The sequence below is a fragment of the Tachysurus fulvidraco genome, chromosome 10 (assembly GCF_022655615.1).
Source record: "Tachysurus fulvidraco isolate hzauxx_2018 chromosome 10, HZAU_PFXX_2.0, whole genome shotgun sequence".
NCBI lineage: Eukaryota > Metazoa > Chordata > Actinopteri > Siluriformes > Bagridae > Tachysurus > Tachysurus fulvidraco.
Window position 1 is genome coordinate 4947852 of NC_062527.1, and position 17562 is coordinate 4965413.

General features: G+C 40.6%; 2 protein-coding genes across 12 annotated transcripts in view; both read right to left on the minus strand.

Annotated features, from left to right (window-relative positions):
* Positions 1-564: 564 nt before the first annotated feature.
* On the minus strand, positions 565-8172 carry sinhcaf (SIN3-HDAC complex associated factor). Its single transcript, XM_027164015.2, has 6 exons — positions 8013-8172; positions 5280-5407; positions 4965-5064; positions 4730-4853; positions 3838-3988; positions 565-3704 (listed from the first exon to the last, which is right to left on the minus strand). The coding sequence occupies exons 2-6, from the start codon at positions 5405-5407 to the stop codon at positions 3446-3448; spliced, it is 762 nt and encodes a 253-aa protein (XP_027019816.1). The 5' UTR covers positions 8013-8172; the 3' UTR covers positions 565-3445.
* A 3031-nt stretch (positions 8173-11203) lies between these two features.
* The window catches only part of dennd5b (DENN/MADD domain containing 5B), a 38103-nt gene continuing 31744 nt past the window's right edge, over positions 11204-17562 (minus strand). For 6 of the 11 annotated variants that reach the window (XM_047819161.1, XM_047819159.1, XM_047819158.1 and 3 more), the window contains 7 exons: positions 17510-17551; positions 16932-17050; positions 14531-14718; positions 14353-14435; positions 14107-14233; positions 13471-13645; positions 11204-13335 (listed from right to left, as the gene is read on the minus strand). In XM_047819161.1, the coding sequence (XP_047675117.1) occupies positions 13152-13335; positions 13471-13645; positions 14107-14233; positions 14353-14435; positions 14531-14718; positions 16932-17050; positions 17510-17551 (918 nt within the window). In that variant the 3' untranslated portion in view covers positions 11204-13151. The remainder of the gene's footprint in view (positions 13336-13470; positions 13646-14106; positions 14234-14352; positions 14436-14530; positions 14719-16931; positions 17051-17509; positions 17552-17562) is intronic. The other 5 variants (XM_047819160.1, XM_047819167.1, XM_047819166.1 and 2 more) reach the window with 1 other exon arrangement.

Below are 17562 nucleotides of genomic sequence, written 5' to 3' on the forward strand. Positions count from 1 at the left end.
TACAAATACATTTGAATTGAATTGAATTTGAATTCACTGATCACCACAAGCGGAAGTCCTGACCCTAATTCTGTAAAGTTTTTTAAGGATGTTATGGAGAAGACTTTACTTGTGAGCTGATAAAAAACAATGCAACAAACAAATGCATAACCAGAGAACCCAAAGGAAACCACTGAGGCATGGGGAGAACATACAAAACTACACACACACACACACACACACACACACACACACATACACAGGTGAGGTGGGAATCAAACCCTGAACCCTAGAGATGTGACACAAACATGCCAGAACTTTAAAGCTAAAATAACTATATAATGACATTTTTTCTACTAAATGCAGTGTAAATTTCATTCACACATAAATCTATCAGTGAGAAAGAAAATGTATTAATAGATTTATATTTTATATTGAATTTAATATGTTCATTTAAAATATCAATGTCTAATAATATCTATGAATTCTATAGATAATCTATACATAATCAATTTACACATGATCTATATATCCAGATTACAGGAAAATATCACTTCAAAATTGTACAACAATAACAACCACCAATAACTTCACAAGCTACATTTATTGAGATACAAGTAAAAAGTAGAGTATGTAAAAAATACAAAACCTGCTTCATATTTTTTTTCTTATAAGGTTCATACAAAGTGCATAGCTACAATACATGCCTGTAGAGTATAAACAACTGAGAGAAGAAACTGAAGCAAAGAAACAGGCAGGTACTGGACATAATTTGACCTGAATTAAAAAAAAGAAAGATTAAATACAGCTGTCACAATGTGCTTAAAGTCTAAAACCTGTGTGAAATCATGGGTTGTGTTAGGATGCGTTTTCCTTTAATATTCGAAGCCATTTAAAAAGGTGAGGTGTTGCAAATAAATATGAAATAAATAACAGAACGAATATAATAACCATTCAGTTCAAAATATCTTCAATTATTTACAGATAACCGAGTGCTAAAGAGTGACGGAGACGAGTCGAGTGCGAAGAAAGGAGAGAAATATATACGATGATGGAAACAGGAAACCCTGCAGAGATACATGTACAGTTCATGTCATTATTTAACAAAACAAATAAAAACATCACACAGCTGCCAACACTGATCCACTCGCTTACACAAGAATGAGAAGAAGAAACGCACAAGTCGAATGGAGTGTTTTATCATTTTATAAGAATAGAAAAACTATTTCTTTAAAAAAAAGAAAAAAAAGGGAGGGGTTTTTCCCTCTCATGTCTGAGATATATTTTATAGTTTATTGCTTATGGTGGATTAAGATCACCTGCTTAGTTCCATCTTGTGAAAAGGAACCAGGAACAAGTCATTTCTTGTCCAATACATGAGGGGTGAAAAAAAAAATAATAAAAAGAAATTAAATAGGATTATAACTCTATGCAGAAGAAATGTCAAGGCTACGTTGTTAAAGAGTAAAATAACTTTTCAGCATTTTTGATACAATTTAGAGCTTTTCACACTGAGTTTAACTAGATCTGGTCGCTCGAAACCCTGCTTTAATCCCGGGTAGAGGAACATTTCACACTTGGAACATAGAAGCAGGATTTACGCTGCATTTAACCCAAGATTTTCCAAATCTGCTGTAATGCTACTGCAGCATTAACGCCACATTCCTGACAATTGGAATGAAAAAAGAAAGGGGACAGTTGTATTTTTACAGTCATGTCAGAAATGTTTGTTCAGGACAAAGTGGATCGGAGAATAGATCAGAAATAATAATAGTGTTTGAGGAACAGAGTAGAAATTTAGAGAATGACTGAGATCAACAAACGCCTGGATTAAATGCAACAATTTTTTTTTATTCCTCGCTGAAGTGAAAGCGTGAGACGAGCCGTTATTTATCCACTCAGGGTCGTGGATACGCAAACATGCAAATCAGAAGAATGTACAGTGTGAAACGTCTGATTATGAGGAGTCATAATCCACTGTTAATCCCAGGTAAAGTATGTACTGTGTGAAAGGTCAACCAACATAACCCAGGATTCTGTTTACGCTGAGTTTAGACACCCAGAGGGAATATTTCATGTGTGAAAAGCGCTAAAGATAAATAGAATAATTAAAAAAATGCTCTTGATTAAACTAACTAAGAGAACAAAAAGGATCCGACAAAAAACACAAAATAGATTCAGTCCTTAAAAAACATTAAAGTAAATGTATAACCGTTTAGTACAATATTTACAAAAGCAGACTGAAGACAGGAGGTACTGTTGGTGAAATTGTGTGTCAGTAAAGTAAATAAATAAGACTTGATTTTCTATCAAATTCAGAATCATAACTTTTTTTTGGCAAAACAGTTGTCACTTTCAACATTGATATCTTAGAACACAACATTGCCATTGCAGTGATTTTCTTCTTCTTCTTTTTTTTACCTACAAAAATATATGTATATGTATACTTATTTATTTAGAGTTGTATCAAAACCTGGCTAAAACAAATCGTTAGATAAAGAAACTAAGGAAAAACTCTTGAAAAGGCCGTGCAAAAGATTCATGCGGATTCGCCTTCAGGACAAACGGCTTTGCTTAGCTTTCATGCATGACGACGTGAATATTTCTAAAAATAGTGGAGCTAGAAATATATTTACATACAGAGAGATGGACAACTGTCTGGCCGTTAGCTCGGCTCGGAGATGCTTACAGAGTAATAAGTGTGGTGAAACACGGACCTGGGATATCTGAGGCTCGGGATTGAGAGAGAGAGACAGAGACAAAAAGAGAGACGGAGAGGGGCTAGAAGAAGAAGGAAAGATGGGTAGTGACAGATGGAGAAAGAGAGACAGAGACATGGGCGAAACAGAGGGAGAGTTTCTGCTGGAATTAGTAATAAGTGTGACTTCAGTACAGTAAAGTGTAGAGTCAGTGAACATTTCTGGTTATTGGTGCATCTAAAGCTAGTACTCGTGTATATACAGTGGAACACATTTAAAAGGTAAGAAGTGCTGCTGTGTTTACTGCTCATGCTGTGAGTCACTCCCTAAACTCAAGAGTTGAGGAGATCCATCCCGAGGTCCCAAGTCCTGACCTTGAGTGGAATGCAGCATGAGTTGTAACGAAAAAGACGCAAAATATGAATAGGAAAAGGATCCTGTTAGAATGTCAAAGGTGTCGCTGCATCACGGCTCAGTCGTGTCTGTGATAAAGTCTGATAAACTCTACCACTTTATACTGGAGCGCATATGCCACACACACACAAAGAAAAAGAAAGAAAAGTAATCCATGCTCTAAAGCTTATGTGGAGACATAAGAAAATATGTGAATGTTGAACAATAAGGACACGAATGTGCAAACACACAGTACACTTGTTCACCCTACTTCAGAGAGAAAGTTCCAGCTGCTCTTGAATTGTAGAAAATTGAGAACATTTTTTTTACTACATAACCGTAAAAATGCCCAATGAGTTCACCAGGAATGAGAGTCACCACTCCTCTTCCTCCTCTGCCTCTGTTTTGAGAGGCATAGGTGATGAGTCAGCTGGTACGAGAGGGGATGCAGGCATGCTTTGACTTGCTGGTGCTTCCTCTTTCTCCAGCTCCGTGTCTTCTTCCTCTTGCTCGTCCTCCTCTTCCTCACGGCCCTGCTCCTGTTTCTTCTGGCAGCAGGGTTTGTAGAGATGGGGGTCGATGAGCACTTCTCCAAAACGGCCCTTGTAGATGATGCCACAGCACACCCGCTGCCTACACACACACACACCCCGAATTAGAGCTCTCAGGTTCAGTGTGGATTTTACTATAAACCATCGTCATTAACTATCCTGTTAGAACAACCAGAACGAACATCAGCACAAGCCATAGAAACAGTAATGTGTACCTTCTCCAGTAGGTCAGATCCAAGAAGGAGAAAACCGGTGCGCGGGTGGAACCGGGAGCCAGTTCCGTATCAGAGCCTTCGTCTGATTGGTTGCTGTAGCTGGGAGACTGGGCAGGGCTAGCACTGGAGGTGGTGCTGTGAGCGTCAGAGTCTGGACAGAGAGCAGAGAGATTCAACAACGCTGACAACAATGCTATCACAAAATGGACAAGCCATCAGTTTCCTAAAGGTAATCGATTGAAGTGTGCAACAGGTTGTGTTTTAAATTGTGCTTTCACTGTTGTAGTCCTGCTCAGCTCCTTCTAACGTAACATTAAAAAAAAAAGGATCAATTCTATAAAGTTTGGAGCTCTATCTGGACCTCGTCTTGGTCCTATATACAAGGAGTATTGTAATCTAATCACTGGCTATTTAAGATGTTTCTTTTGATTTTGCAACTTTTAGTATTACTTATTATTAATCATATGCAACAGTTGTGTAATTCTGAGCTTTGTGAGTTTTTTTATTGTTATTTTTCTTATTGGTTCTCTTTTGATCCTTGTATTTCTTGTGCTCTATGACAAAGCTCGAGACACATAATTATACATGTGTTATGTAGGTTCTATAATGTTATGCTGCATTCGATCGTTTTTTCTAAATTTACTGTATTGTTGCTCATATAATCTCATTAATTCCATTTCTAGGCATATTTGGTAAGTACAAACCTAATTCCAGTGACGGATTCTTTTGATTCTTTCTATAAATAAATGGCTAAGATAATGATAATATCCAAATCTACCAATAAAGCAACAACACCATTATTTTGCAGTTGGTCTGTAATAAGATTCCAAACACATCTATTAAAAATCTAATAAGAAATGATGATATCTTAGAACATATAGAATACACTTACTGTTTCTTTTCAGTTCATTCTGCACTCTGTGGATCTGACTTGGCCTGATTCTTCTAGAAAGAGGCTTCACCTTCTTAGATTTCACAGTCATCTTCAAGCTCGGTCCACCTCGCGCATCCACCACCTGTAGACCAGTGAGTCCACTCGGAGTTTAATCATAAATCATAATCACCGAAAGTCCTTTAATTCCCAGTAACTGGTTAGTAATTGGGTGAATCAGTTAAGTTTTACTTACGTGATTCCAGTTCTTTTTGGATCCGACCGGGAGCTTCTTCCAGCGTTTCACCAGCAACACACAAGCATTACAAATTTCTCCCGAGCGTGTTTCGCAGAGGCTGAGTGAACATCGTATAACCATTTGAATTTCAGTACAAAAATGAATTCATTCAAGTTTTCATGAGCTCTACTTCATTTTAATATCCATTCTGTGAATTTGTAGTTATGTGGGTTTGGTTTTTCTCACACAATCAATTCACATTTAAACAAAAACAACTACCATGATACCATACGTTGTGGCGTATTGATTGTTTCATGAGTGAAATAAGCTTACCCAAAGCAGCTCTGGAAGTCTCTCTCGTAGCGTTTGCTGTCTGTGAAGCGAGAGCTGGAGGATTTCGCCCTGCAGATGCAGCACCCATTCAGACTGCGGTACATCTTTGGCTTATGGAAACCAAACATCTGAGAGGACATGCACAATGAGAAAGTAAGTGCATTCTATTAATTACTGATAATGCAGCCTTCAATTCAAAGCTCAAAACACTTTTTTGTAGAAATTTTTTTCCTCCGACGTCCTTCATAGAAACTCTGGATGGACCGCTTAACTTGAGGAGGGTCAAAAGAAGTAATATCCACTGAAGCAAGTCAAAGTCAAATGCAGTATGTAGCATTTATGGGCAAACAAATTACATTATATAAATATATTAAAGAAATTATGTTATTTCAATTTGAATAAATTCAAATGCTCTGGTTGTCGTAGCAATTTGTGTTTTTTATTCACAACCCTCCTTTACATATGTCCTACATAATTTCCAGCCTAGGAAAATAAGCATGAGTGTGCAGGCAACACCACAATATGGATGTTTTTTAATACTTCTGCTGTACTTTAAACTAACAAAATGTTGTGAGACTTATTAAGTTCACACCAAATGTGCACCAAGGAATGTTTTGACTTCTTTATATAACAACACACACACACACACACACACACACACACACACACACACACACACACACACACACACACACACACACACACACACACACCTTTGGTTGAGGAAATCCCATTGACCCTAACCTTACTAACAAAAACATTTTGGCTCATGGCAGCCAACCAAATGTCCCCAAAAGACCAAAAACACAGAAATTCCCCATTGTGGGGACGTTTGTAAACACGCGTGCGCGCGCGCACACGTTAGCTTTGTCAGTTCATTACATCTGGATGTACGTGTTTACATCACTCTTTTTCGTATTATTACATTTCGTGTGTCGACAAAACCCTTCCACGACGCACTTATAACTGTTTAACTATACTTTTATTACACATTTACGTCAAAATTCGGTATAATAACCGAGTGGGTTTTTTTGCGTGCGCGAGCTCGCTAACTCTGTTTGCTGACGTCATTCAAACATGGCGCCGCCTTCCACAGGACGGAGAAGAAGGAGGAGGATGAGGGGAGGCTACAAAAAAAATGAAGCCTTGTGGTGCGAACAGAGCCACAAAGTCCACATAAACACTTTCGGGTTTGTTTCTGTTTAGTCCGGACTAAAGAAAAGTGGCTTGAGAGACTCAGATATAGGTATTAGTTTATAAATGAGATGAATATAAACCCCGCTGTGCTGAGTGTGGAGCTCCATGTTGGCGCCTCAGCGCGGAAACACGACACTCCGAACACACCGGACGACTTTTAAGTTCGTTCCGGGTGACGTAAGGATGCCGTGTTCGCTCAGTAAACACACTTGGTGATGAAATAATCTCAGTGTTACTTTTAAGGCTGGATAAAGAGTTGGACAAACCCTCATGGACGTGTAGCTGCGCTGCTGCTCTTTGTGTGTGCGCGCGCGCTGCGTCACCGACTCCATGCTGTCGGCTTGGGTACTTTACACACTCTCTGTCTCTCTCTCTGCCCCTCTCTCCCTGTCTGTTTCTCTCTCGCTGCGTGTGTGTCTCTCTCTGTGTGTGTGTGTCTCTGTCTCTCTCGGTCAGAGTCTCTGTGTGTGTGTCTCTCTCCCTGTCTCTGTGTCTCTCTCTCCCTGTCTCTGTGTCTCTCCCTGTCGGTCTGTGTGTCTGTGTCTCTCCCTGTCTCTGTGTCTCTCCCTGTCGGTCTGTGTGTCTGTGTCTCTCCCTGTCTGTCTGTGTGTCTGTGTCTCTCTCCCTGTCCGTTTGTGTGTCTCTCTCCCTGTCCGTCTGTGTGTCTCTCTCCCTGTCCGTCTGTGTGTCTCTCTCTCTGTCTTTCCTTCTCTCTCATGCATCTTATAGTTGCACTGGAAAAAAAAACATCCTTCCCAAAACACCTAGACGCAGGAATTACAGGGTCTAAACACGACAAGTGTAACATGTTCCTTAGTGCTCAGTGAAACCTGAGATTAAAGTTACTATAACCACGATAACAAAGCACACATTTGTGCTATTATTATTATTATTATTATTATTATTATTATTATTATTATTATTATTATTATTATCTTCGCATTGGCCGTCCAGGATGCAGTGAGCGCGTGCAGCAAAGCTCGCAGGGATGCAAGTTTGTTTTGAAGCACACCCACCATCATGGGGAGCGTGTGTGCGTGTGCGTAAGAGACGTACAAGACCACACACGCGCCAGGTATTAAATAAATGAGCTAAGAAATAAGATAACTATCCATGAAAGAACTTTTACTCATGAACTGATCACCGACGGATGTTGCTTACAGACTTAAAAGAGTCCGTGTTGACGCAGACGCGTCCGTGAAAACGAACACAAAGTGAAATAAAGTGACAAGTTTAGAGAGGAAGATGATGATGCCTATGAAACAGGGTTAGAGGAAAGATGCGCGCGCACTAAAATGGCACCGCAGCGCGTAAACCATGTGGCTTAATGCGCAAAAACAACCACGAGGATCATCATCATCATCACTCTGACAAAACACGGCGCACGTTTTACCGCAAAACACGGCCCTTTGCCGTACAGCATGAGCTTTCAGTCGCATTGTCACGTCCATGACATTAAAACTTAGTAAAAGCGGCCTTATGCAATGCAGCAGGCATAAACAGTTCGATAGTACAAAATAAAAGTGTCAGTCTTACCTTGATAAAGCTCAATCAAGCGAATTGAACGCGTTACTCATTAAACAATGCGCCACTGCTGAGCACGCTTAATGTCTCACTTTCTGTCTCGGCGTAGTAAACGGTCTGCGCATGCGCCGACATCGCCGTCCACCATTTTCTGAATTTCTTCAATCAACCTAATTTGAATACCCGGCTGACGTCAGGCTGCGTCTGCGTTGTAATTGCCCATATAAGGACGAGAAAATTACGCGGGAAAGAGGGAGGGGCGGGTCGCGTAGCGAAGGCGCTCTGCCTTTCACCATCTGAGCGCTGAGATCCGAGTGGGCGGAGCTACGGATCTTTACGCAGCAGCTGCGCAGCGCACGAGCTTGTAAAGTCGGTCAAGGATGAAATGAGGGAAGGGGCGTTGGGATTAAATACAGTACAACAATGAGTCCGGAAACACCACGCAATCCTCGCTTAGGTAGAGAAGATACTGATTATTCCCTCTTTACTTTTCTAATAATATCCACTCTGCTTTTCAATCACTAGATGTTGTGGTGGTGGCCGTGGGGACTAGTGGGTGTGGGGACTAGTGGGTGTGGATACTAGTGGCTGTGGGGATTAGTGGCTGTGGGGACTAGTGGCTGTGGGGATTAGTGGCTGTGGGGACTAGTGGCTGTGGGGACTAGTGGGTGTGGAGACTAGTGGGTGTGGATACTAGTGGCTGTGGGGATTAGTGGCTGTGGATACTAGTGGCTGTGGGGATTAGTGGCTGTGGATACTAGTGGCTGTGGGGATTAGTGGCTGTGGGGACTAGTGGCTGTGGGGACTAGTGGCTGTGGGGATTAGTGGCTGTGGATACTAGTGGCTGTGGGGACTAGTGGCTGTGGGGACTAGTGGGTGTGGATACTAGTGGCTGTGGGGATTAGTGGCTGTGGATACTAGTGGCTGTGGGGATTAGTGGCTGTGGGGACTAGTGGCTGTGGGGACTAGTGGGTGTGGGGACTAGTGGGTGTGGAGACTAGTGGCTGTGGGGACTAGTGGGTGTGGAGACTAGTGGCTGTGGGGATTAGTGGGTGTGGGGACTAGTGGCTGTGGGGACTAGTGGGTGTGGAGACTAGTGGATGTGGGGACTAGCATGAGTGAGATCAGACACTGATGCTGTACAATTTAGAAGGTCTGGGGTTCAGTTGGTGTTAGAATTCATCCCACAGGTGTTCAGCGGTGTTGAGTCAGGGCTCAGTTCAGGACACATGAGTTATTCCACTCCAGCCTTAACACACATATACAGATCATTGAGGTTCGGTGAATAAATAATTCACTTACCAAAATAGTTTTATTTCCCATTAGTAACATGAATCATATTAATGTATGTGATAACTATGTTATTACAGCAGTAATAATAATAATAATAAGAAGAAGATGAAAAAGTTTTTATTTCTGTTGCTATATGCAGGCATTTACAAATTACCGCTAAATACTACAAATACACACCGTTGGTGTGTTTTATTTGGGAATATTCTATTTAAGATGTAATTCCTATCAGCCATGTGCATGGAAGGGATGAAATATAACATTTAAACAGGAGCCGGCTTCTATTTTGCTCCTTGTAATTCATCTTTGTTAATATACTTAAGTAAAACCAATATTATAATTGAAATTAAAACATAATTGAAATGGAATATAATATTCATACCAGACCAGTTAGTGAGTCATACATTCGAAGAGGGATCATCTATTACACTGCAAAATGTAAACAAAGACAAATCGCACTGAGGTAAGTTTTGTTCAGTTTGACATTAAATGGCAGTACTTTACAAAATTAGCCTGTTTTCTGTGCTAATGCTGGGTTAGAGGTTATGGCTAAGCAGCAGGTCAGATTCTTGCTAATAATATGCAGGCTTATAGAGACTGAATAATTTTTCAGGTTAAAACAGGTTCAATTCTTGTGCAGATCCATTTTTTCCACAGGAACACATTATCTTAATTTCACCATTTACATTTTTAGTAGCACCTTTGAACTTTTACTCCATCACATTTTTTTTGGCCCTTTTAATTGAGTAAGACATCAGCATGTTTTCTTTATAATATCCTTTCACTTAAATATCATTTCTAGTGAGAATATCAGCAGTCTCAGGATGGTGTGCAGGAAATTTTTAATCTCTCATAATGCTCATACTCTAATTTCAAAAATAGAAAAAATAAAAATATTTATTTTCTCTTAAATTCTGCGATCACATCAATAGCCGAATCCCTTAGGGACTGACTGTAATACTGATATCCTTCAGTGTAATCGTACAACATGTGCAAGCATCTCACACACTATTTTCAAAAATAGAAACAATCTAAATTCGACCACCACAACACCATCCAGGCTGTTAATAAGGATAAATGTTAGCTCATATCTGACCACAGACTAAAAAATGTATTAAAAATAAGCAATGCTCTAAAATAGTACATTGTAAGTTTTAGTGATAGCTGTCAACGGTCTGGTTCCAAATGATCAATTGGAAATCACCAAAACAATTTTCTCTTTCTCAACAGGTTAGAGATACCATTTATTTTTTGTTAAATTGGATTAAACTTTCATTTCATTTTTGAAAATATGGGGCTCTATTTCCATCTGGCTAAGAGGATAAACTTCATGGTTTGGATGGGTGTTAATATCGTGTAGAATGTAGCAACGGTGATGGCGTGAATGTTTATCTATCTACTACGAACACACTCGAATGCGAATTTACAGGGACTTTTTTTATTATTTCTTTTTTTTTTTTACTCTTGTTTGTACTCATGTACTCATGTTTGAAGCTAGTGAACAGAAGTGGGATTGTGTGTTTTTATGTCACATAGGCTCAAGTCTTCTGAAATTTTGATAATGGGTGAGTTTCTCCGAGTATTCCTGAGTTCGCTTGACTTTGTGTTCATTTCTGCGATCACGTCAATAGCCGAATCCCTTAGGGACTGACTGCAATACTGATATCCTTTATACAGTGTAATCGTACAACATCTGCAAGCATCTCACACACAAGCAGTAAAATAATGAACCTCGGTGAACACCTAGTAATGAATTTGCATTTGAAATGAAAGTTAAATTTCTGAATAAAAAAAAAAAAAAAAAAAATTTCAAATTTTTATATTATTCTTAATAATATTTTTTTGTTCTGTTTATGTTCGGTAAAGCTGCTTTGAGACAAACGGCTTGTTAAAAAAAAAGTTTGTAGACATCAGAAGTTTAAACACACAGTGATTTTAATGAAAGTTTCCATAAACATCATGAACATAACAGCAGTTGCTTCCTGACAGATGGGAAAATAAACTCCAGTTCACAATCATTGGAATCATCATGAAGGAAAACAAACAGTCCTACAAAGTGGTTAAGATCCTGGTAAAGATATGAACCCAAAGTGGAGCTAACTAATCCCCAACTAAAATTCCCAGCTCCAGCATGCAACAGCATTAAAAGGCAAAAGGGAATGATCCAGTGTAATAATCATGTTTGCCAGCTGCGTCAACACCTTTTTTTCTTTTTTTTTTAAACAGGAAACAAACATGTTTGTTGAATTTTACACGGCTCAGTTTACACCAATATTACACAGAGTCAGAACCAACCACACTGAGCCAGAAAATATGGAACAGGAAGTGATTCATTATAACTTCTTGCTTAATATGGTAAATAAACACTTTTTAGCAAAATGTATTTTATTTACAAACTACATAATTTGTCATTTCTTTGTAAACACACACGGAACCCGTGTTAACACGTGATGTCTATCGTGACAGCTTCTTGATCCAACCAAAAGCCAGGCCTTTGGAAGACATTTTGCTAAAAAGTGTCATATAAAAGTGACTAAATTAATTAAACCGCCTTTATTTCCAGCTCTATACAATCTTCAGCCAGTGTCACAAAAGTATTGTTTAAAAATAAATAAATATTACACAGAAGCAATCATGAATTAAAAGAAAAGAAAGAAAAGAAACCATCACGCAAGCAGCCTCCGGCATACACTGGTGGAAAATCAGAGAAATTAAACACTGTTTAATGAGTTCACATGGCAGGACAAACAATTTCATAACTCACAGGATCCTTTAGCTCAGTCCGTGGATTTCATTAATGTCCATCTTTTAATACATGTGACTGTGTGTGTGTTTGCGCGCACATGTGTGTGTTTGTGTGAGAGAGAGAATATTTTTGTGTTGGAGCCCCAAATCAGAAGAACCTGTGAAAAATTAGCTGAAATTACAGCAGGACAAATAGCTTGCTTAGAATAGCTTTAATATTGGCTCCAAAAATAAGAAGGAAAAAAAATAATAAAAAAATAAAAACACATGGTAAGGGAAAAAAAAAGCTGCCCAATTAAGTGGTTAAATATTTGCCCTTATGAAAGCAGGAAAGTTCAGAAAATTATGCGTTATTGCTCCCCCCCCCCCATTTCCAGTGTTTTCTGATAAATATAATAGTCTACATAATTCTTCCAACACAATTCAAATTAATACTGAACGGCAAAATAATAAAAATCCTCCTCTAGAATTCTCTTCATGTGATCACGCTTCGTGTCGCTGGAATGTTATCTTCGGGTGCGGGTTTGACTCGGGCGATCCAGGTGTGTTGTGTTCTCTCCAAATGTCCAATTTCCTCACGTAAATAATATACGAGAATGATTTTATTTGGTTATTCATTGCTTTAATGAGGGTGTGATTTGACTTCTGGTAAAAGAGGCAATAAATTCCTCTGAAGCCTCTTAATACTAAATGTCTGCAAAGCCATTAATACCATTTTTTTCAGTGAATTCTGTTCCTACAGGCTCACATGAAGCGCTGGTGTGTTTTTTTCCCTTCTTTTTAGCTGTCCTAAGAACGAATGCAAAGTAAGAGACTGTCCAACATCAATAAGGATTCAGAAACCAGTCCAAACCAGAAGGTTCTTCTTCGGTAAAGTGAGAAACTCCGAGCAGTTCAAACGCCATGACAGAATTCTTTATCTCCAAACCGCTTTTCTCCCTTCTGCATGAACCCTGATTTGTCTGCGCTTTTAAGAGCAGCTGTTTAAACGCCGTGTTAGTCTGGAGCGTGTTTTTCCCGGAAAGCAGCAGGGGCGGCAGCGGCAGCAGCGACGGCAGCGTAAGGATCAGGAGGCTTAGGTGGAGGAGGAGACGGATTCTTAGTGTATCTGCGTGGCTATAGCTCTACCCCTTTTGTGAGAGAGGTCTCTAGAGTTATGCGGAAGTCATGCAGAGAGTGTAGGACGCTGATGAGAGAGTTGGCGGCGAGATTGTCACGCAGCAACGCTGTCTCCTCGTACATACGAATGATGATGGGACTCTCGATCAGCAGGGGGAGCCAATGAGGCAGCAAACGATCTCTGAAGAAGCAAAGAAACAGAAGCGATTACACAAAACACACACACACACACACACACACACACACACACACACACACACACACACACACACACACACTCCTTTATCAATGTTCACTCTTCACAGATTTTCCATACCTTGCCCCAAGGCAGATGAGAAGCTGGAACTTGCCATCTTTGCCCAAGTTGCGCGACGTATTGTTGATAGCGTTGGCATAGCGACAGAGAGAGTTGCGGCTCGAGCTGAGGGGTTCAGTAAGTCGCTGCAGATCACCCATCTGATCAGAACTCTCCATGTACAACACTGTCCTCTCTGTTCAACAGACAACCGCAGACAGGATATATATATATATACACACATGTACTTGCAATCAATCATGAAAAAGACTTTAACCAATAATAGAAATTCACTAAATTGAGATATTTTTGATCAAGTAAAATAAGCGACCATGATACACACATGTGAGCATGTTCAAAGGATGAAAGTGGCCGTATATCATTACAGCCATTGCTGAAATAAGTAGCAATAATAGTAACTATTGAATCAATCAGGTTTTCCCAGAACCTTGGATAATTATGGCTAATAATTAGTTCAGTTCAATAACCTGTAGCTTCATAACAAGTGAACATGGCAGTAAGACTAAAGCCACAGGCTGGTGGACTTCAAATGAACCATGTTGGGGAATAAGCAGAAGAATCCATTCAAGACCACAGCAGACACTCAGGAAGCCACTCATTTTATGCCATTAGGATAAAAGTTTAAGATGGGCTCACCAATAAAGTCCCAGAGAAAGATGCTTTTCTGGAAGAGACGAGCTGTGCGAAAGCCGTGGTAGAAGAACTGCTCCAGAGCTCCCACCAGACCTCCTTCTCCACACAGTAGAACTGTCAGACTCCCTCTCTGAGCACGAAGAGTGAGAAAATGAGTCAGTCCATAACAAACCACATTAAACACCTCTACACAATAAAGCACACACACACACACACACACACACACACACACACACACACACACAGTACCTCTTTCTCTGGTTTGTGGAAATGTTTCACGATGTTGTTGACCGCTTCACTGATGGCTTCCTGTATCTGATCAGCTGTCGGTTCTGAAACAATGGACATCATTCATAAATTCATGCCACAGCACCAGGCCGGATTCGAGCGCTACACGGTAATATCCGAGATCTTTATTCAAACTTACTGCTGCCTCGGCCCGTGATGGCGCTGATGCTGATACGACGGATTTGTGAGGGGGAGCGCTGAGCGGGCGGAGTCTTTGAACCCCGTCCCGCCTCCTCCTCATGGTATGGAGACACCAATTCACCGATCAGGATTCGCTCAAGACTGCCGTCGTCTACACCTTTCCCCAACCACCGACCGCAAGGGAATCTGGGAAAGACATCAGTCCAGAAAGAAGTAAAGAGAGAGAGAGAATTGGAGTTTTATAGATTAACGCTAATGAGCAGAAAAACTGTACAGTTGTGAGTTTCAGTACATATTACACAAGCAAAGAATGTGCTTTATTTTAAATTGGTCCATTTATAATTAGTCTGTCCATCAAATATACAGTGAGTATTATTTCATTTTTATGATGCACTCCAGATAAAAATTCTCAGAGCACACGTGTACACACACACACACACACACACACACACACACACAAACTAAAGATATGTACATACACATACAAAAAAAACCCTGAACACACACGCACACACAAAACACCTGTACACACACACACACACACACAACACCTGTACACACACACACACACACACAAAACACCTGTACACACACACACAAAACACCTGTACACACACACACAAAACACCTGTACACACACACACAAAACACCTGTACACACACACACACACACACACACACACACACACACACACACACACACACACACACAAAACACCTGTACACACACACACACAAAACACCTGTACACACACACACACAAAACACCTGTACACACACACACACAAAACACCTGTACACACACACACACAAAACACCTGTACACACACACACACAAAACACCTGTACACACACACACACAAAACACCTGTACACACACACACAAAACACCTGTACACACACACACACACACAAAACACCTGTACACACACACACACAAAACACCTGTACACACACACACACACAAAACACCTGTACACACACACACACACAAAACACCTGTACACACACTAAACACCTGTACACACACACACACACTAAACACCTGTACAAACACACACACTAAACACCTGTACAAACACACACACTAAACACCTGTACACACACACACACTAAACACCTGTACACACACACACTAAACACCTGTACACACACACACACTAAACACCTGTACACACACTAAACACCTGTACACACACACACACTAAACACCTGTACACACACACACACACACTAAACACCTGTACACACACACACACACTAAACACCTGTACACACACACACACACTAAACACCTGTACACACACACACACACACACTAAACACCTGTACACACACACACACTAAACACCTGTACACACACACACACACACAAAACACCTGTACACACACACACACACAACACCTGTACACACACACTAAACACCTGTACACACACACTAAACACCTGTACACACACAAACACCTGTACACACACAAACACCTGTACACACACAAACACCTGTACACACACAAACACCTGTACACACACACACACTAAACACCCGTACACACACACACACTAAACACCCGTACACACACACACACTAAACACCCGTACACACACACACACACACACACACACTAAACACCTGTACACACACACACTAAACACCTGTACACACACACTAAACACCTGTACACACACTAAACACCTGTACACACACAAACACCTGTACACACACAAACACCTGTACACACACAAACACCTGTACACACACACACACTAAACACCCGTACACACACACACACACACACACTAAACACCTGTACACACACTAAACACCTGTACACACACACTAAACACCTGTACACACACTAAACACCTGTACACACACTAAACACCTGTACACACACACACTAAACACCTGTACACACACACTAAACACCTGTACACACACACTAAACACCTGTACACACACACTAAACACCTGTACACACACACTAAACACCTGTACACACACACTAAACACCTGTACACACACGCACACACTAAACACCTGTACACACACGCACACACTAAACACCTGTACACACACGCACACACTAAACACCTGTACACACACGCACACAAAACACCTGTACACACACGCACACAAAACACCTGTACACACACACACCTGTACACACACGCACCCACTAAACACCAGTATACACACACACACACACACACACACACACACACACACACACACACACACACACACACACACACAGGAATATGCTTTGGTTTTATTGATTTATTCATGTCAACAGATCTTTTCTGTTCTTTTCTCTCTTCTGTTCAAGCTCACATTGGTGTTAACGTGAAGGACATGTTGACCAGCTGAAATGAAAAGGATGTAAAGTAATCAGCTCACTTGTACGTGTGTCCCGTAATCTCGTTGCGAACCATCACACAGTCCACCAGCCACTTGGCCAGGAGCCCAGCATTATCGTGTCCCAACTGCACCGTCGTCAGCTTCCCAAGGTTCTGACACTGCAACAACAATTAAAGAAGTGCTCAGGTGTACAGACAAGTGACAGGAACGAAAAGAAAAAGCCAATAAACCCATAATGAAGAGTCCATTTTTACAGAAAAAGTCCAAAGGCTCTCACACCCCAGAAGTATCATGCAGTGCTCCAGAACTACTTATCTACACAGTAAAAGCACACAACCACCCAGTGTACTGGGAAAACTACAACATATTAACATGGTCTGAAATGTCATTTTCATGTAAATTCATATATACAACATCTAGAATTGAATGGATGGAAGCAGCAATGCGCCTGAAGAATAGCATAAAGCTAATAAACGTTATTTTCCTCTCTGAGAAGCAGCTGCATGAAAATGACAAGGTTTTGTTTGAGAGGAATACCCAGAAAGAAGGAGAGAGGAAAAAAGGAGAGAGGGGAGGGAGGATGGAGCTAGAAAGCTGTGGTAAAATGTGCTCCTAACCTTGAAGGGGATGGAGAGGTGCGTGTGAGCCCTAAAGGCAGACTGGAGAAAGA